The sequence below is a fragment of the Amphiprion ocellaris genome, chromosome 13, assembly GCF_022539595.1.
Source record: "Amphiprion ocellaris isolate individual 3 ecotype Okinawa chromosome 13, ASM2253959v1, whole genome shotgun sequence".
Classification (NCBI taxonomy): domain Eukaryota; kingdom Metazoa; phylum Chordata; class Actinopteri; family Pomacentridae; genus Amphiprion; species Amphiprion ocellaris.
The window spans coordinates 7428916-7449343 of NC_072778.1; the positions used below are offsets into that span (position 1 = coordinate 7428916).

The 20428-nt window shown below is 38.1% G+C and overlaps 2 protein-coding genes across 18 annotated transcripts in view; one reads left to right on the forward strand and one right to left on the reverse strand.

Moving 5' to 3' along the window:
- Positions 1-838: 838 nt before the first annotated feature.
- LOC111578177 (transmembrane O-methyltransferase homolog) lies at positions 839-9593 on the reverse strand. Of its 4 annotated transcripts, none has more exons than XM_055016310.1 (5): positions 9362-9593; positions 8382-8463; positions 6156-6445; positions 2522-2718; positions 839-2440 (listed from the first exon to the last, which is right to left on the reverse strand). In XM_055016310.1, the coding sequence occupies exons 3-5, from the start codon at positions 6409-6411 to the stop codon at positions 2117-2119; spliced, it is 777 nt and encodes a 258-aa protein (XP_054872285.1). In that variant the 5' UTR covers positions 6412-6445; positions 8382-8463; positions 9362-9593; the 3' UTR covers positions 839-2116. The 4 variants fall into 4 exon arrangements, with proteins under 4 accessions (XP_054872285.1, XP_054872284.1, XP_054872283.1 ...); XM_055016309.1 differs by having other exon boundaries at positions 8382-8431; positions 9362-9592; XM_055016308.1 differs by lacking the exon at positions 8382-8463 and having other exon boundaries at positions 9362-9591.
- A 4859-nt stretch (positions 9594-14452) lies between these two features.
- Positions 14453-20428, forward strand: part of LOC111578167 (LIM and calponin homology domains-containing protein 1) — a 98113-nt gene continuing 92137 nt past the window's right edge. For 11 of the 14 annotated variants that reach the window (XM_035954866.2, XM_023284798.3, XM_055016568.1 and 8 more), the window contains exon 1: positions 14454-14748. In XM_035954866.2, coding sequence (XP_035810759.2) covers positions 14647-14748 — 102 coding nt within the window. In that variant the 5' untranslated portion in view covers positions 14454-14646. Of the gene's footprint in view, positions 14749-20428 lie in introns of all 14 variants that reach the window. The other 3 variants (XM_055016567.1, XM_055016564.1, XM_023284806.3) reach the window with 2 other exon arrangements.

Sequence of the window (20428 nt, forward strand, 5' to 3'; positions counted from 1 at the left end):
ATAACCAAGATGCCTGTGGTTTTTAGTAAACTGACATACGTGTAACTTTGTGGTGCAGATGGCTCAGTAGTTACAACAGACGCCATTCAGCGTACAGAATGAACAAACCAACAGATGCACAAAAAGGTGTCTGTATCACAGTTTCCTGCAAAATCTGTGTTTTTCCACACAAAGTCTAGATCAGCAAATGCAATCACTTCCTCTCCTGCTGTGCAAACAGGGATCAATGCATGAGATGATAAAGTATTAATGAAGCTGGCCCCATTACCCATTCTGCTCTGTGGAGACGTTCACGGTTAAACTGGATGGAGTTTCTCGTCCCTTTCCTGTGCATCGCTTAAATTTCTACTAAATGCCAGTTTAGTCTCCCTCCCCCGACTCTCATTCTTACTCTTTTTTAGCTGCAGCAAGCTCCCTCAGTTTGTATTATTTTAGTAATTACTACATTCATTGTGCTGTTGTGTAACAATCGTGACCTACACTCCACACCCACCCCCAGGCTCCTGGAAATATTGCATTTAATTAAATTGTTATCGAGCAAGTATTATTTATATAAATTGGGCACTAAATTGCCATGCAATGGCTTTCCAGCTGCGTTGAAAGCCTCGGCGCTGCCATTACAGGCGAATTCAGAAAAAGTCCACCGGAGTCCTACTTAGAAGACCACGCTGAGTCTCCTCAGTCTAGATGATGGCTGGAACAATGAATCCACATGAAAGCCACTTGGAGCTTCATAGTAAAGTTTAAAAAGGGATGATTGGGAGAAATTTCCAAAGTAGTGCTTTAAAGTGAATATAGCAAACGTCTGGACAAGACAGTGAAGGATAAGATGAATAAATGAGACAACATGAGGTGGATTTATTTATATCACAAATTTAAAGATTCCAGTCTGCAGCAAAATAAAACATATTAGCTCTTATTAAGTCCTGAGGTGCAACAACAACAAGGATGTCTTGAATTGAGTGGCGTTTCCCTTTAAAAGGCTTGCCATGATAAACGTACCGGTAGTCAGATACCTGAGATTCTATTCTGTTAAAAAGCAGACGGTGCCATCAAGTGGTTCCTCTGTGCACTACAACTAGTCATTTCTACCCTTTGTTTCTTTTGTTGTGAGGCGAGGTGATTGTGGAAGCAATTCTGGGATTCATCAGCTGTAAAAAAAAATAGAAAATAAATAGCCAACAGATCCTGAGCTGCTGCAAAAAATAGAATCTGGTCTGAATGTACTAAATGAGGAACAATAAAAGTCGTGTTGATCTACATGAAACTGGTTATAAAGGATGATAGCCTGAAGCAACATTGTACTGATGATGCGTCTGACATGCGTGTCTTCTGCTGAGCTAAGTGAGGAATTCCTTACAAAAAAACAACAAAAAATCTACATAAAAAGTGCAAGATCTTTCAATTTAATTTCTTCTGGCATATTTAGTGCAGTGAAATGTTCCAGGCAATTGTTTAAATCACTTAAATCTTCTTGTATTTATGCTTTTTCATCCTTTTATTTATATTTATTGATCAAGGATGCAGTGTCACTGTGGACAGATTCCTTCTGCTCCCTACAGTGGACGTGGAAATAAAATAATTGAATGCTAAAAATACATAATACTACATAGCCGGATGTTTGGCTGATAATGTTTGCAACATGATTTTACTTTACATTAATTCAGTCTTTTTTTTGATCACGTGGTCAGTGAGTATCATCTTAAAAGTATAATGTGAGGGTGTTTTATAGGCATCTTTTTGGCCCTATCTTACTTCTCCTTTACTACTGTTTCAAATTTTATTTTTCAGTTTTAACTTAAATAGAACGGATAAGAATTTTTTTTAGAATTATGGCTCATTTTTGTATTTATGTATCAAACGATATATATAAAAAAATAAGTGTCCAGATGAAATAAACTGAAGTTAAATGTAAACTATTTAAATATAGATACTATGCTTTCTTTCCTGCTACAAATCAATTCTAGCAATATCACCTGATATTCGAAACTATTGAAAACTCTACTCTATTGCTAATAAAATCTTCAGCTCTAACTTCAATATTTGAAGTGATGAACTATTTAACACTATCAGTCCATAAAAACTAAGCAGACAGCCGTGTTCTAGACTTCACCCTTTACATTGTGCTTTCCTTTCGGTAACAGATCTCCATCATACACTGAAGCTCTGTCTTGATGCTGTAGCAGTCTGTCCTTTCTCTGATGTGATCCAGGACTCCTCTGAGATCTTCAGCTCTTTGGTTTCTTTTGATCAGCAGCACTGAGCAGCCAGAGGAGCAGAGGAGCTGCTCTCTTTCCAGGGCCAGCAGGTCTGGAAGGTACTGCTGGGGATTGTGGTCCATTAGCACCAGATCGACGCCCTCGCTGGTCCCTGCATCGGGCCCAAGAAGTGAGCGCAACCTTGGGATGGCCTCAGCTGAGCTGCATGTCAGCACCTGGAACTGAGGAGGACGAGAACAGTTCAAATCTCTGGTTTCCTGTTTAGTTTTTCATTAGGGTGTGGTAATCATCCCTGCCTGTACCTGGGAGTGTTTGAAGCCAGACACTAGTATGACTTCCTCCCCCAGATCTGCTGTGACTGGGTCCAGCTCCACAGTGATCAGTCGGCCAGCAGGGGGCAGCAGACGCAGCAGGCGGACTGAGCTGTAGCCGCAGTGAGTTCCCAGCTCCAGGACTCTCAGTGGACGGACACGCCTCACCATCTCATCCAGCAGCTCACCTGGAGCCACAGGAACAGAACTGGGCTTATTGTGTTTGTTAGCTCGCAGCAGTGGACTGTAGTGAACATTTTGAGTCAGAACTGGAGACTTTTTTTTTTCCATAGTGTGGAATTTTAAAAACTGATTAGTAATTCGAAAACTTGACAAAGACTAGACTTACTTGTTAATTATGTTTAATTACAATAACTTAGCAAACCTGGAATGCAAACAATAACAAACAACACTGAATACTTAATATGAACACATCTACTTAAATAATACGAAAGCAAACAGACACTTTAACTGATATTATTTCAACCAAACTGACTGTGACCCAAATAAAGTAGCTGCTGATTTAATAATTATACTGTCTAGTAATAGCACACACAAGGAAATTAGGACTGATCTAAATATAATAGGATGAAAGTTTTCTGCTTTGATAGCATCATAGAAAATAAAAAGTTATATGCTTAATTTAGAATAGAATAGAAAAGAATAATACTTTATTGATCCTTTACAGGAAATTGCCTTGTTACAGCAGCATGTTAACACGCAGACAACCCACAAACCCGACAGAACACCAACACTAAAGCCGCATTTCGATAAGCACCTGCTCGGCGCGGCACGGCTCGCCACTACTGTACTGGACTCGGCTCGTCTCGGTTTAGTTGTTTTTCCATTACATGAGTACCACCTCATCGTGGGTGGAGTCGTCATAGCACGGCGGCCGAAAGTCCCGCAACGTCATTTGTGTGCGACACAAACGCAACGCAACAACAAACATGGAGGCGATGGTTCACCTGCTGCTCGGTCTGTGGCTTTCTGTCAGATTCAGAGTAATAGAAGAGTCGGAGAAAGCTGAGAGCAGCGAGTCGGAACTCTCAGGAGACACACAGGAGAGTTTGGGAGGCGATACAGCAGTATCAAGTCGAAGACAAGAGGATATGAACGAGACGACATATGAGGGTAAGCTAATGCTAGTTCGCTAGCTATCGTGTATCAGTCCTGTGAACGACCCTGTAATGGCTGCAGTTTGTCGCTATTAGGTATTAAAATATGTATGCTGTGTATGTGTTTCAGATGCTCTCTGATGAGACTTCATGGGATTTACCTGAAGCAGCAGCACATGAGCCTGCAGTGGCACAAGGTGTAGAGGAGGAGGGCAGAGATGTACAGGATGCACTGATGCACTACGTGTCATGCAAAAGTTAAAAGTTATTCTTCTTGTTCTACTTCTGTTTTTTGGTCCCTGGACCGCTATTGTTTTCTTGACTGCAATTCTGACAATATAGTTTTGTACGTTTTGCAGATGTGTCTATGCTATTGTTTTATTTGTGAAGGTTAGCAAGATTACATGAGTATTGCTTTGGTGTAATTCAGTCAACGGAATTATGAACCATAAAGTAGTTTGTGTTAAAACATGTTAAATCCCATTAAACACAAATACATTATTAGGGAATACAGAATTGTTTGGTTCAGACTGTTGACTCTTTTCCTACCAGTGTCTTAACAGACAAAATGAGAAGTTATGATGCAATCACATAAGTCACAAAATAGTTTATTAGTCAGCAGCAAAATCAAAACTATTTACAATGTGCAAAGTACAAACTGTGGTGGGCCTGTCCTACAGTGGAGGGCTAAAAGTAAAACTATGTACAACTACAGGTGCTGGTCATATAGTTAGAATATCATGAGAAAGTTTATTTATTTCAGTAATTCCATTCAAAAAGTGAAACTTGTATATTATATTCATTCATTACACACAGACTGATATATTTCAAATGTTTATTTCTCATAATTTTGATGATTATACCTGAATACTAATGAAAATCCCAAATTCGATATCTCAGAAAATTAGAATATTGTGGAAAGCTTCAATATTGAAGACACCTCTAATCAGCTAATTAACTCAAAACACCTGCAAAGGCCTTTAAATGGTCTTTCTAGTTCTGTAGTCATCAAGTATGACCATATGCATGGCATATAAACTATACAAATACATATATTAAAGTTAAAACATGCACAGCATATACATCATTAAGTTAAAATCTTAATATCTATTGAAAAGCCTGATTGCAGCTGGTAGGAAGGATTTCCTGCTGCTCTCAGACCTGCACTGAGGGGGGATGAGTGTGTAGTTGAATGTGCTCTGCTGAAACACCTCCAGACTGTGTAGTGGGTGAGAAGCATTACTCATAATAGAGTTCAGTTTAATGAGCATTCTCACCCCAGCCACCTGTTGGACTGTTTCCAGTGGCAATCTGTGACATCTTCAAAGAAATGCCATAAACAATCATATTATGTATATTTTACCATTAACTATAAGACAGATCAGGTGAAAACATTTGCCTTTGTATGCCTAAACCCTCAGTGTCAAAGAAAATTAGCGGTGTATCGAAACACAAAGTGGTATGAGAACATGTCGCTGTATCGTATTGGTCGACAGGTGAAGTGCAATGCCAAAGCAGCACAGTCAGTTTGTAGAAATGAAAGAAAAATTGGTCTTAATGACAAGTACTTTCATGGCACCATTTAAGAGTAGTCCAAAGAAAAACTGAGGGCAACAATGTTTACGTAGGTTGGATGTGTCAAAGTGACATCCACATGAACGGCAGGGCTCAAGGTTTCCCACTGCATTCTAACAAGATGTTCTGTCCCATTCGTTTCACCTTTCACTGGTTTTAATGTTGTAGCTGATCATTGTAGTTGTTTTCTGTTTAAGTATCCTCGCTGGTCACATCTTTTGCGTATACTTGCAAAAGATCTTTGTATGGTAACATAATTCTCAAATAAAGCACCAAAGCCTTATAATGTCTACCTTGTAAGATTTGAGCTAAGCCTACTTATCAGTTTGAGAGATGTTTTTATTAATTTTTACTTGGTCCCGAGATTATTTAGGGTTGCAGCTAAAACAATAGGGCAAAAATTGTCTTACGTGCCACAAGATTGAGATTGAATGTGAGAATTCATCCTCTCTATTTCATCAAAAAAAATGTTTTATCAGTTAAGTTTTTATTCCTGAAATAACATCTTTTTTATGAGTAACATAAATGCATTAGAACTTTAATATTAATACACAATATTGTGTTTAAATATGATAATTATACTGAATCTTGAATAAGAAACCTACATCTAAGCAGCTAAGAAGTGTATTTATAGTCACTTCTATACATACCCTGATAATAGGGACATGACATTGATCAAACTGTTAAGTTGCACTTTAAAAAGTTTCCCCTCCTTAGTTTGCCTGCAGCAGATGTGTTGCTACATTGAACTTGCTTCTCAGCATAGACTGCTGCTTTCAGAAGCTACATTACTAAGACTGTAGATTTGTCTCAGCTTCAAACCAAAACACTTGAGACTTGCACATGAAAATCTCTCCTCTGCTTTGATTATGCGAACTGATAAGGCTTTTAAATGAATGCACTGAAACTAAGTGATTGTAATCCTCACTTACCGATCTGTGGGCCGATACAGAGGGACGGGTGCGTCCGAGCATAAAGGTCAAAGGTCTCCAGGACGCTGTTAACTTTGCCGTGGGTGCAGTTGGAGAACACGAAGGCGTGGGCGCTCTTAACACATACTCGCCCTCGCATCAGCCTCAGCGCCCAGGCCAGAGCTCGCTGGCACAGTGTGGCAACTTTCACCCGGTAGCGGCTGTACACCATGACGATGGCCGGGAGCAGTGGCACAGATAAAGCAAGTAACCACATTTGTAAAGCTGAAGAGAGTGAGACGTCCTGAAACCTGTGGATAAAAGGTGGAGAAGCTAGAATCAGTGTGTGGTTTGATTTGTCACTGAAATGATTCAAAATGCTGCTTTCTAAAATAGGATTTCCTTCAGATTTTAGTGAGATTTGATAATCGGTTTCAACTGAGGGATTATGGTGTTGGCTGAATTTTTTCAGTAAGAAAAACTGAACCTCCTTTGTTTCACCTGATTAATGTCATTACAAACTTTCAATGTCCATGCCAAGTTCCACCTTTAATTATTTATACACTTCATTCTACTTTAGCTCGACATGCATATAGAATTAACCACCAAATCCTTCACACCCATGTAAATGTTGATTTATATGATTATTTTTTTTCATTAACAGATTTCCTCTGGGGGCTGCACAGTGGTGTAGTGGTTAGCACTTTCGCCTTGCAGCGAGAAGATCCGTGGTTCGCGTCCCGGCTTTCCCGGGATCTTTCTGCATGGAGTTTGCATGTTCTCCCTGTGCATGCGTGGGTTTTCTCCGGGTACTCCGGCTTCCTCCCATAGTCTAAAAATATGCTGAGGTTAATTGATTACTCTAAATTGCCCGTAGGTGTGAATGTGTGAGTGCTTGTTTGTCTCTGTATGTAGCCCTGCGACAGACTGGTGACCTGTCTAGGGTGTCCCCTGCCTTCACCTGAGTCAGCTGGGATAGACTCCAGCCCCCCCCATGACCCTAGTGAGGAATAAGCGGTGTATAGATAATGGATGGATGGATTTCCTCTGGCTGAAAATAACATAAACAGGTGACAAAAGACAGTAATTCATTGCATTAGAGACATTAGTGATATATATATATTTCAGATTCTGCATTTGTTTGTTTTTACATGACATTCTACAATTTTCATTTAGTTTTTATACAAAGCCACATACATTTGAGAGTAGATACAACACAAGCAAGGATCTATTCAGGAGAAAACAACCTGGATAAATGCCAAAAAACAAGTTCAAGTGTGATAATAGGACTGTGGTGCCTAGAGGCAGTGTGGGAGGTAATAGAAATGTTCTATTTTTTTCATTTACATGCCAAAAAGTATTCTCACACCTTGAATTTGATGCAACCTTTTGAGAAAATGCAGTTTCTATACTATTACAAATGCTCCCAGTCATTTCTAGTCTGTTCACAACACAGAACTGCTAATGCAGAAATTCTCTCGTCAGGAACTAGCCGATTGCAAGCCACGGTTAAAACCCAAAGAGCTGAGCGAGCTTGTGATTAGAGTCCATCCTGAGAGAGAGCTCTGCATCATAGCTGCTCAGAAGATGGGCAAAAGCTACGCCACAACGGCTGTAGTGCAAAGCATAATGTAAAAAATACAAGAAGTTATACACTGTGAAAACGCTAAGCTAAAAGCGACCCCTACACTTGCAAGAATGGGCGGATGAGAGGCCAAGAAGAATCACTGACAAGGATGTTATTATATCAAGGCAGAAACTCCAGCAGACACTGAACAAAGCTGGATGAGCACAGGGACATAGCATGCAAAATAAAGGAGAAGCATTAAACTCCAAAAACACCATCAGCATCAGACATGGTGGCAGGAATGTGATGCTTTGCAAGTGTTTTTTAGTTGATGTGTCACTAAGTTAACAGCGTCATGAGAAAAGAAGAAAACATGAAGGTTCTGGAGTAAAATATCAGTCTGCAGAAAAACCTCTCAGACAGACAGACAAACCAACGCAGATCATCACATAACTCCACCATGTTCCTTGGCGGAGTAAAAATGCCTTAACACCACTCATTTATGTCATTTCCAGCCAGAAGAATCCTACTGGTTAAATAAAAATGCACTAGGAATCCAAATTTGGCTGTTGGAATGAAAACATTTCTCAGAATTCTGGCTACGAAAAAAACTACTGCAGGTAGATAATAGTCATTATCTTGGAATAAACCAGGAAGAATGTTTTAATTGTGAAACTCACCTTTGAAAGCAGGATTCGGTCAGTGGAGAGCTGAGAGTTTGCAGGTGTTTCTGTCAGTCAGACGTTACAACAAGAGCTTGGACTGAGTTGGTGTCATGTTGAAACAAAAAGCTGCAGATTCTCAGGCAGTCTTTGAGAGACTTTCAACTGCAGCTTTTATATATATATATATATATATATATATATATATATATATATATATATATATATATATATATATATATATATATATATATATATATATATATCTTCAATGATTTATAGCCTTTTGGCAATAAACTCTACTCAAATTAGTATTGAATACAATATTAAATGTTCTTAACCTTAATATGTAGGGGAGTCACGTATATTCATATAATAAATATTATTGCAGGGTCTTCATCTATGGGGTTCACTACCAGTCAAAAGTTTGGACACACCTTCTGATTCTATAGTTTTAATTTTATTATTTTATACTTATTTTATTGTAGATTAATACTAAAGACATCAAAACGATGAAAGAATACATATGGAATTATGTTGCAAACAAAAAAAGTGTTTATCTTCAGCATTTATCTACAATGTAGAAAATAATACAAATAAATAAAAAGCACTGAATGAGAAGGTGTGTCCAGACTTTTGACTGGTAGCGTACATTAGTTAGGTAAAATAACATAAATCTTATTTCTCTGTTGGAAAGTACTTTGGTACATTGTTTTTAATTCACTAGTGAGCAAATATGATTTTATCTGTAAGATGGAATAGACAGTATTAAATGGAATCAAATGCATATCATTGTTTAAATCAAAATATCAGGATTCAGGGTTGTACACAGATCACATATCCATATATTTTTGCACAAACCTCCAGGGTTTAATGTTATTTATCTTTAACTGAGCCACTATTAATCAGTTATAGACCATCTCCATCTTTAGACTAAATAATAACACAGACAACACATTTCTAACACAGTATGTCTGATTTCTCGAGGCAGCTCCTACCTGCCAGACTGGCCTGTCTGCTGGGTTCAGACACAGATGGTCCTGTCACTCCACAGAGTCTGGACGCTGAGCAGCAGAATGAAGACAAACTCCTGACGACCCGACGGTAAATTAACTGTCACCCTCACAGACCTCGTAGGAACAAAATACGAAAGAAAACTACCGGATTGTTTACGGTATCCAGGAAATAGAAGCTGAGCCTGACGCACGGAGGGGAGGGGTGGCCAGGAGGGATCACACCTTCATCCAGACTCCTCCTCCTGAAGGCCACTACCTGCAGACGTCCACCAGAGGGCAGCAGAGATGTAGAATATCAGAGTGTGTACAGGTCACTGATAGGCTGGATGGCAAAATCACAGGCTGGATGATGGATAGAAGGAACACTGTAATATGAATAAATAAATACATAAATTTTAAAAATAAATAATATCAAAATTATTACATATTTTTCAACAATTTATTGTTATTTTACAGATTTTCTCTATTTGTTATATTACAGATAATAATTACATTTTACAGTTAAATTTACAAAAAACAAGCAAAAAAAAACTTATCCACATAAAAATTCTATATTACTATGAATGGTAATTCATTTCTTGTTTTTTTTAATTTTTTCATGCCATTTTTTCCAGTCCTTAATATACATAATTTTTGTTTGTATCACTTTATAGTATAATTTAAAACAACAAACACTGTAAAGAAATGTCCACATACAAATTCTGTGTTATTATAAATGGTCATTTGTTTCTTGTTTTGTTTTTTTAATGGTGTTTTTGTTTAAAATTATACTATAAAATGATACTAACAAAAATATGTATATTAAGGACTGAAAAAATGACATAAAAATTATTTGACAGATTGTCTTTGTTTTGTCTATTTACAGATAAATCATGCTGCCTCTAAAAATAAAAGTAAAAAAGACCAAAACTGCATATAATGCCCACATCAAATCTATGTTTTTATAAAATTATACACTTTTACTGTATTTAAATCAGCTAAAAGTATTACTATTTTGCAAATAACTGTAAAAAGAAAGAAGCATGAAGCCAAAACTGTAAATAAAATGCACATGAAAATTCTGTATTATTATAAATGGTAATTCTTTTTTTTCAGTGTTTGTTGTTTAAAATTATACTATAAAATGAATCAAACAAAAATTATGTATATTAAGGACAGAAAAAAAATTGATTTTTTAAAAAAATAAAATTGTTATTTGATAGATTGCTGCTGTTTTGTCTAATTACAGATAATACCTAGTAAAATTATACTGCCTCTATAATAAAGTAATTAATTTAAAAAAATAACCAAAACCATGCATAATGTCCACATCATATCAGCTTTTCCCCCACAAAATTACACAATTTTGCTGTATTTAAATCAGATATCTAGTATTTTCACAGATTTTTTGAATGTTACTGTATTCCACTGTTAAAATCTGGCATCCTTGCTGCCAGATTTTTACCACTTGTTCAACAGATTTTTTTCAAAATGTAGCATACGGGATGCAGTTTCATTATCTAATAGCCTTTAATGATGTTTGCAGAAGTTGAAAATATTGAAATCATGTGTGTGTGTGACTATTCTCTGAAATCTGCTCTGTAACACAAATCAATCAGTCATTTTATTGACTTAGTGGATGCCTAATTTACTAAATTTCTTTACAAAGATGTAAGAAGAAAGCACTGTCCACGACTGCAGAGATCAGGTTTTAATTCTCTGTTTGGGTCCCTCTGGCTTTGTTGTGCAATCCTACAAACATCATTAAGCATGTTTGCAATTGAGCAGCTGGTCAGATATTAAATTTAAGTTCCAGGCTCCAGATTACAAAACAGTTTCCTGGGGTTCAAAGGCGAGTTTGCTCATGTTTTATTGCCAGTTAGAGGGTATTTGCCAATGATGAGCCTTTCCTTCCAAAGCAAACACTGTGACACAGCTAAAACGATAACCTTGAAAGAAATGGGAAAAAATATATAACTTAACGAAGGAATAGCATTGGAAATTTTCTATTCTAGTATCTGCAGTAGCTTCTGTAGACATAGTTTTGAGACATTTCATTATTTCATTCTTTATTTTTTCATTTATTTCTTGTTGCATTGTATCCAAGCTCAACAGTGTTTATCCACATTTTTATTCACTTTATTTGAAAAATTAACATGATTTATTTTTTTTCTAACCCAAATCACAGAATTAAACAGATGAAAGTATGAGATCACACTTATAGAAAAGGTAAAACTTCTTCCTAGCAGTGTAATTTAGTTAACAGGAACTGCATCAACAACTGGAGGTCAGAGTTTTGGGTGCCTTTGCTCTAAATCTGTGAACTTGCCTCTCTTAGTTGCCCCATATAATGAAAGTGGGTGTGAGATCCCCAGCGTGCTGCTGCCCTCATTGGCTGCTGCTGGAGTCTGTGTATTTTTGGCCCTTGGAGCTGAGCACACTGCAGTGAGCAACTCATGTCTGTCCAGCTGCGTCAAGCTGCACAAGAACAGCCCGACTATTAGAGGAAGTCAGCGAGTCGTTGAGAAAATAAGAGCATGGAAGACCCCTCGATTGTGACTCCAGTTCTTGTGGATTTCAGTCACAACCATCAACCACACTCATTTTTGGTCACTTTGACTACACATTCCCCACTAATTTATTATGTTGTCATAGCAAAAATATGTCATAGGTGACTTTTAACAGCATTCCTGGGTTTCTGTTTCATGAAGTCGATGCTATCAAAATAAATTTTACAACCATGTTCATTTTTACACTTCATACATAATAAGTAGACTGCTCTTTTGGTTACCATTTGGCCATTTGTGTTTAGTTTGAGAAACAGATGGCCTAGCCTATGGGACATTTTTCATTACAGTAGTTGTGGAGAACCTCCTTCCATTACCTCATTACCGTCTTTTTAAGTTGCTCCTTACCATACAAGCTTAAATGTCTACTGTTAATACTGATCTAGAAAAATCCAGTTGGACCCACTGGACACCTGCAACCTGGAATAATATACAGAACAATCTACGGCTAGACTAATTCAGATTTTTTTTTATTTTCAACTTATTTTACTGCAAACTGTTCCAGCTGACTCATTTGTTTGGTTTTGTTTTAACTTAAAGGCTCAGCTTACCATGTTAATTACTTTACTGACTTTGCCTTTAAATATTTAATTGCTATTTAAGTATTTAAGTGTCCCTAAAACTATATTTTCTGACTTGGCTACATTGTAAATAAGATAAGTGTTGATAAGCCATTTAGCTTAGTCAAATTGTGTTTAATCATGAGCCTAATGTAACCCAAAGTGTCAGATACAAACATTATTAATTGGCTACAGTAGAAGCATGAAATTAATTCCTTGTGAACATTTGTAGCGTTGGTTAGGACACGCTATGTTAGCTAATCCTTTGTTAGCCTTCTCAGGACCTGATAATGTGACCTTCTAGTATGTGTGTCCTGGTTTTATTATGTAGGATTAATCTGCACTACTATACCACATCTGTTCTGTCTCCTATATAGCCTATATGAAATGATACCATTACACAGATTAAACCCAGGATGGAAATTTCAAAACGTCCACGGTCCAGTCCTAGGATTAGGCCTAATTTATGTTTATTTATGTTTGCAAAATTATTTCAAAAGGTCCCGTTTGACGAATTGTCCTCTCTCTCTTTGAAGATGCACATAACAATTTAACAAGGAAGATCCTGGCCCAGAGAGAACAGATGCACCACATGCTGCACAGACTTCCACCGCTCATTCTGTTGCTCAGCACTGTCCGCCCGACCATCAGAGGACAATTAGATGTATGCATATTAATGTCTCTCTGTCTGTCTCCCTCAGGGAGTAGTGAGATCTTTAGGAGTGGGAGTCAGAATGATACACAGTTTGTCAAAATGCAGGTCTTAGAAAACAAATGAAGCTACAGAAAAATATTTTGGGTGGAATAAACCTTTTGAATCTTAACTTGTCGGTTTGAAAGCATTATTTGGGTGGAATGAACCCTTCAGATCTTAACTTGTTGGTTAGAAATCACTTTTTAGGTTGAGTGAAACTTTCAGATCTTAACTTGTCTGTTAAAAATCCCTATTTAGGTGAAATAAACCTTTCAGATCTTAAGTTGTTGGTTAGAACGCACTATTTGGATGGAATTGGGTGGAATAAACCTTTTAAATCTTAACTTGTTCGTTCAAAATCATTCTTTGGGTGGAATAAACCTTTCAAATCTTCAGTTGTTAGTTAAAAATCACGATTTGGGTGGAAAAAACCTTTCAACTCTTAACTTGTTAGTTAGAAAGCACTGTTTGGATGGAATTGGGTGGAATAAACTTTTCAAATCTTAACTTGTTGGTTAGAAAGCACTATTTGCCTGGAATGAACCTTTGAAACCTTAAGTTGTTACTTATCAGGCACTATTTGGGTGGAAATAAACTTTAAAATCTTAACTTGTTGGTTAGAACGCACTATTTGAATGGAATGAATCTTTAAAATTACAGGTTTTTGGACGTCAAGTAGTACTTGTATGGAATACATGTCGAGTAAACCGTTGAAATTAGAAATATATTTTGAGTGTAACAGCCTTTAAACCCGGAAGTGACGCATTTTAGTGACCCTCCATGGCGGTAGGTGGCGCTCTCGTTAAAACAGGCTCCAAACGTGCGTGAGAGAGGCGTGATGGCTGTTTTGAAAATCCGCGACACAAACTACTGGGGGCTTTTTACAGTTGTTTATTGTCGTCCGGATTAACTTTACAGCTCGAAAATGTGCCATTTTTTAAGATTCTGTGAAGTTTTCATTATGACTTCACCGTCAGTGGCACTTTGTTCGCCCTCGTATAGCATTAGCTTGCAAAGTTAGCTAGCAAACGTTAAGCTAAGATACCGGATAATTAGCGGTTAGCAAGACTTTAGACACAACCTTAAGTATTCTGGAAATGTTAAAGGAATACACACTAGACGTGATATCAAAGGTGGGCGATGCTACATTTGCTGCACTGGAATATTTGTGTCACATTTGAATAATAAGTTCTCCACTAATGCTTTTATATTGTCGCACAGGATGTCATGAAGCTAACTGTGTGTAACTTGACTCTGCTCGTTTCCCCCACAGACTCCAACAGGAGCAACGCTGGAGAGCAGCAACTGGTCCACTCGCCTCGCCGGTGCTGCTGCTGCAACACATACAACCGACCGAGAAGAACCGGCTGAGCGACACGACTGATTTCGGTGGAATAAACGCGGCACCGAGCTGCCTTCGCACATCTCTGCAGGCTTTAACAGTTGACGAGCTGCGCCTCTTCGCCAATGGCAAGTCCGGTGACAGACATAGGACAGTCTCATCAGCATCACCCTGCGACCGAGTCGGCCGCAGACTCCGCGTTTCAGGAGGCGCAGAAATGGATAGAGGTGAGTCATTCACTGCCATCAAAGAGCACAAATGCTGCTTCACATCACTTGGCACTTTGCCTCCCTTTAGTGCAGGTGTTTTGTTGTCTCTGTGGCCTTAGTTACTGGTTTGCAGCTCGGATTCTGCAGCGACTTCACCTTTGAACGGCAGTTTATTTTATTGCTTAGTCACCTGTTGAAAGGTGACTAAAACTTCAATAATTGGGACTCGCATTCAAATGATAAATGCACATTTTGACTCCTGTAAAGTTTCAGTACTGGGCTGCAGTATGCCTGTTGCTCTATGCTTGGTAATTTAATCATCTGCAGTACAATATTCTAGCAAATACTTCTATCAAAGATCCAGAATACTGAGTTAATGATCACCTTATTGCCTCCACAATACAATCTACCATTTTAACCTCTAATGATAGAGCCTAAATAAATAGTAGAGCAATGTTCCAGTTGGGAGGTTGCACATATTTTTTTTTTTTTTTTTTTTTATCAGACCCTCCTAAATGTTGCAGCAGGCAGTCAGTTGTTTTTTGCTGAGGGCCATTGTACAGTAGCAGAGGCTGCTGTAGCACCCGGTGCGTGTTTGGCTGAAAACAATGAATGCATCATGTGGAATGGATTTTTGCCTCATTGCGAGCCTGCTGAACAATAATCACACAAGCGAGGTTTTGTTCTGGGAGAATTTCAATCACGACACTTGCCTGCCCCCATTGCATTTGACTTTGTCATCCTGCAGTGAGCAGTTCTCTTGTCAGCCTTCAAAACACAGATGACTGGCTGATTATGTTTTGCATGTTGGTGGAATGCAGTCACAGCTTTGCAGGTTTACATAAAGGCTTAAAAATCAGATTTTAAAGCCCACTGAGGCACAAAGCTCTGTCTAAAGTTTGTGATTCAGTGTTGCAGGGGTGTTGTCTGGGATTATGGGGCCTCTGTGCAGGAGAAGATTATGGGCCCCCCAAACTCTTCCCTTACTTGTGTTTTAATGCATTCATTGTGTATCCTTTGAGTGCTATGTATATAACCTTGATTACAGTCACACTTTAATCAGTCTTTGCTTTAAAAAGAAGTTGGCAGTTTATTTGAAATGACTAGTCCATCGGCCAAGCGACACTCCTCATTGTTCACTCATTATTTCAAGCTAGACTGCAGGACTTTTACATATAAATGAATGGTCACTGCATCAGGAAGAGATCACACGATGCTGATCAGGTAAATCTGGCTGCATGTCACAGTGTACCAAAGTTTTATATCTGCCTTCTGTGGAGATACATTCCTGCAGTAGCGTACTGCTGGTGATGCATTTTAGCTGGACCTGCAATGATTGGTTTGACAGAAGTGAGAGGGTAATAACCGACCAGGACAGAGTAGGCCACAGCAACTAGGAGTATGATCCTATGTCTGTGAAGGAAAATGTAGGAAGTGTTAAAAAAATTGGGATGTTGATGATGATTGCTTGCTGATTTTCGTCTTCCAAAATGAGACTGAATAATGATTGTTTTTAAACTGTTTAACTGAAGATGAGTAGGACTAGCTTTGATAGAGTTTGATAAAATCTTTTATTGACCAGTTGCAGTCTGTTTTAAACATTATGATTGTAGTCTGTGCAAAAAACCCTTTCTAAATTTGCTTTCCAATCGGTCACTGATTTTCTCAAAATTAATCTTTATGTGGTTTATTTGTGTATGTAGTTTTCTGGCACGTTTCAATAGAAGAATGTGAGACACAAGTTCAGAATATGAAGTTTAATATAAAGCACACTTTAGCATATCAGCATGACTTTAATGTTATCAATTACTTGCAGAGTATCAAGTTCGGTGCAACAGTTTGTCTGATTTTTGATTTACAGCCATTCTTGATATATTTTCTGAAAAGCAGTAGTGTATTAGAATGGAATTGGTGCCCACATCATCATGACATCAGCTTAACCTTCTTGTTGTCCTGGGGTCATTCTGACCCCAGATAAAATCTTTTACCGTCATATACTTTGACGTAAACAAGGTCTATTTGGCCCTAAATTCCAAAATGAAGGGAAAAATTTATGGTAATGGATTGGACTGAATTAAGACTAAAGGTGTAACAGATTTGATTGACAATTTATTGTATATGCTTTAAATAACAGTCAAATTTGGCAGGGTAATTTTTGACCCCAGAGGACAAAAGGTGTATGGCAACTGGGAGGACATTACGAAAGTTAAAGAAGTTTTGCTGCTGACCCCATCCACAGCAGTACACTGCTTAGCGTTCCTGCTGGTTCCCCTCTGCACCAAACTGACTCACCACAATCTACTGCCTCATGCAACCCCACTTCAAAGAAACCAAACTATCCTCTTAACACTACAATTAAACTCCAATTAAAAACCTGAAACTTAGTATGTCTTAGCAGAAATTCTTAAAAATGCCAGTGTTAACATTGCTCAATGTGAATGGGAAAATATTAAGAAGTAATACTGACTCCTCTGTATGTACTTCTTCCCACTTGGGTATTTTTATACATCCACAGCCCTTTGTTTCATTAACTTAATGAAAAATGTCAGATCCTCTTTAAGAGTGTCAGGCGCCATTACAGGCCTATTTAGCAGCTGCAAACTCCTCGGAGGCCCAATATCAGATCTTTAAAAAGCCACTACTGACCTAGAATCTCCGAAGCAGATCAGGGTTGAGAGCTGAAAAGACGGGAGTGAACCGACACCACTCCCGTATTGTGCTCCTCTCACCCTTCCCCTTCGGGGGCTGATTTCATTATCCGCACACACCTGGTGACGGTCCTCGAGTCACCTGAGGGAACCAGAGACAGGTCACTGGCTCCTGAATGAACACAAAGCCTCAGTCGGTATCCCAACGACTAATGCTTGGCTGCTTGCATTCAACTTCTGTGTCATATATGATGTCAGGACCTGGGGCCAGAGGTTTTAACAACAGGTTCCTTGTTTGCCATGTATTGTAAATGGCAAATCAAAATGTGCAAAGAGGTAGTAGAAACTTGTGTGCTTTGTGTTGTGTACCTTACCAGCCATTTGACTTGATTGGAAATTAAACTTTGTTTTTTTTCCCCTCACACCTATTTAATTTTAGATGCCTTCTATTATCTTTAGTTAAGATTTCTGCCTCATATTGTTACACTTAAAATGTTAAACAGCAAACAGAGTCATAAGTGCTATTTTAAAAGCTTAATCAACAAGATAGTAGTTCATATCTGTGACTACAGGTGTGTCATGCCTATCAGTGGCTGTCCATGTGATTTAGTAGTAAGTAAACACTCATAACGTGTTGCAAAGGCATGCTTAATTATTTCTGTGTTCTATTTTAGGGCCTGTTAAAGACATGTGTCACTGGGATGCTTTCTTTTTTGATAACATGCTGCACCTTCTATTTAATTTTGGATTGTTTTGGCAGGTGCGAATGATTTAAAACCTGCTGTGGACTAGCTAGCCACGCATAAACTTTTAAAACTGCTGTTGAAAGCCAGATTTATGCTTCCATGTCAGTCTGTTCTGGTGGTCCCACATAGCTTTGTCCGGAGTAGAAACTGATTTATAGTCACGTGTTGGATTTTAGCCTCTTGATAACTATAGTACCACTATACCAGTAAATGGAAGTGTCCTAAATTATCAGGCTGTCATGCATTTATTACCAACTTAAAGTAGTTCTTCTGACATGCTGGGACAGTGAGCCATGATGGGAAAGTTTGCACTATAAGTGACCTTGCATCAAATGAAAAGGAGTCAGTTGTCGTTCAATTCCAGTAATTTGATTATGCTTCTATTTTTTAAGTAGCACAATGGTTTGCACTCAAAATGGTTTTGCTAGATGAGACAATATATATTCATGTTGTGTTACTCAAAGGGAAAAAATGATTGAGTCTTCACTTTGCTTCTTTTTTTCTATAATCTCAACAGTTTATCTCTAGCAATGGGAACATGTAGGAGAAAACTCAGAAAGTCCTGACCAGTCACAGTTGAAAAGGTTTCCATGTGGTATCACTGTAGCACAAACGCATTGCTGCATTTTTGAGACTGTGCATTACAAAACTAAATATTGAACTAAATTTTTTCACTGTGGTTTAGATCAAAGAGACCTTTGAGAGATTATTTTGTGTTTCTTAATGTCCAATTTGAATGGCAAAATAATCCACTGAAATGCGTCGCCATGTGAACCGAGCTTAGCCAAATGGCAGACAACAGCACTGTCCGTTAAAAAAATAACACCTTGATGAAGCGTTCACACCTGCACTCATTACTTCCTTGATGGCCGCTTCCTCTCACCATCTCGTCAGTAACACCATCACTAATGATGGTGTTTAGGCTCCTCTGAACTTCAGAAGAGGCCAAGTGGCCCTTTGATGAGGGTGAAAACCCTCAGTTGGTTAGCTTGATGGATTTGTGTCATATGGCCACAGGGTGTTTGCATGAACGGAACCCTGATGATGTTATCTGACGGGGTCTGTTCTCAGAAGCATCTTAGTGTTTTGATGAATTGGCTTTCTTCTTCTTGGTGGTTGAGATCTCTTGCTGCTGGCAAATTCAAATCAAAGCATAACTGAGAGAGCATAGGTCCAATTTACGCAATTCCATCATTTGCCTTGTCATGATTAAATACATGTTTAGAGGAAGAACACTCATAAAGTGTGTTCATTTGAAAACGAGAAAATATTGCAACCAAAAAGTTGCTCAGAAAAGTAAAGCTGCTTAGTCACATGTATTGTAAAATGTTTTATCAATTTTAAACAAACTCAAGTACTAGGGATTACCTCGCTGATGTATTTCATAATGATTGCTGGTTTCTCTCGAGGCGTCAAAAGCAGACAGGGGGAAAATAATTAATTTAATCTATATTGACTGGTTAAGCCACATTGCCAGAGAGGATGTCTTGTACAGCTTAGAACACACTACATGGTGTAAAACCTGCTTAAAGCTGAAAGAGCTGTTGCCCTGGCAGCTGCGTCTGCATCTCTGCAAACAAGAACAGACCGTCTTGGTCTACACATTAGGTTGTAGTTTGTGAATGTAGTTTATTCGGATTTCTTGTTTACAGTCAACACTCAAATTTTAGAGTATTATATTATGTGTGTAATAGATTTATCTCCTGGTATTTTATTCAGCTATTCAAATAAAGCATCTGATCTAAAAAATGTCCAATGATTATATAAAAGTCATGTTTTTTTCCCATACTATACTGTGTACTATACTATCTTACAAATAGAAGTAGATTCTCTTATTGGAGAAGCTTTTTTGCAAGTAAATTTACCATTTTTTTCCACTATTTTTAGTTTGTTAAACTGCTCGAAAGGTACTCAAAATAGCTGTCTAATTGACTCATTGACAAATCATTTTGGCTCTATCTCAGGTATTTCCATTTCTTCTGCAACAAGGAACTTTTTGCGCACTGTCAGAGGTTGTAGCCAGCTCCAAAGGAAACAACCAGCACAAAAATGATAAGAATGGAAAATAGACATTTTTGTTAATTAAATACTAAGAAATGGCATAGATTTCTGTCACATACAATCACTTAGACTCACTGGCTTTACTGTATGCAAACCAATCTCAGTATTGTGTGTAGTTGCTCCCTACAGGCCTATTCTGAGCCTGGACAAACCCTGGATATCAAACCATCACATTATTCAAATGAAATTTTGATAAATCACCTAGTTTAAGCCAGCACGTGATTATTCCTTGTGTTCTTCTCT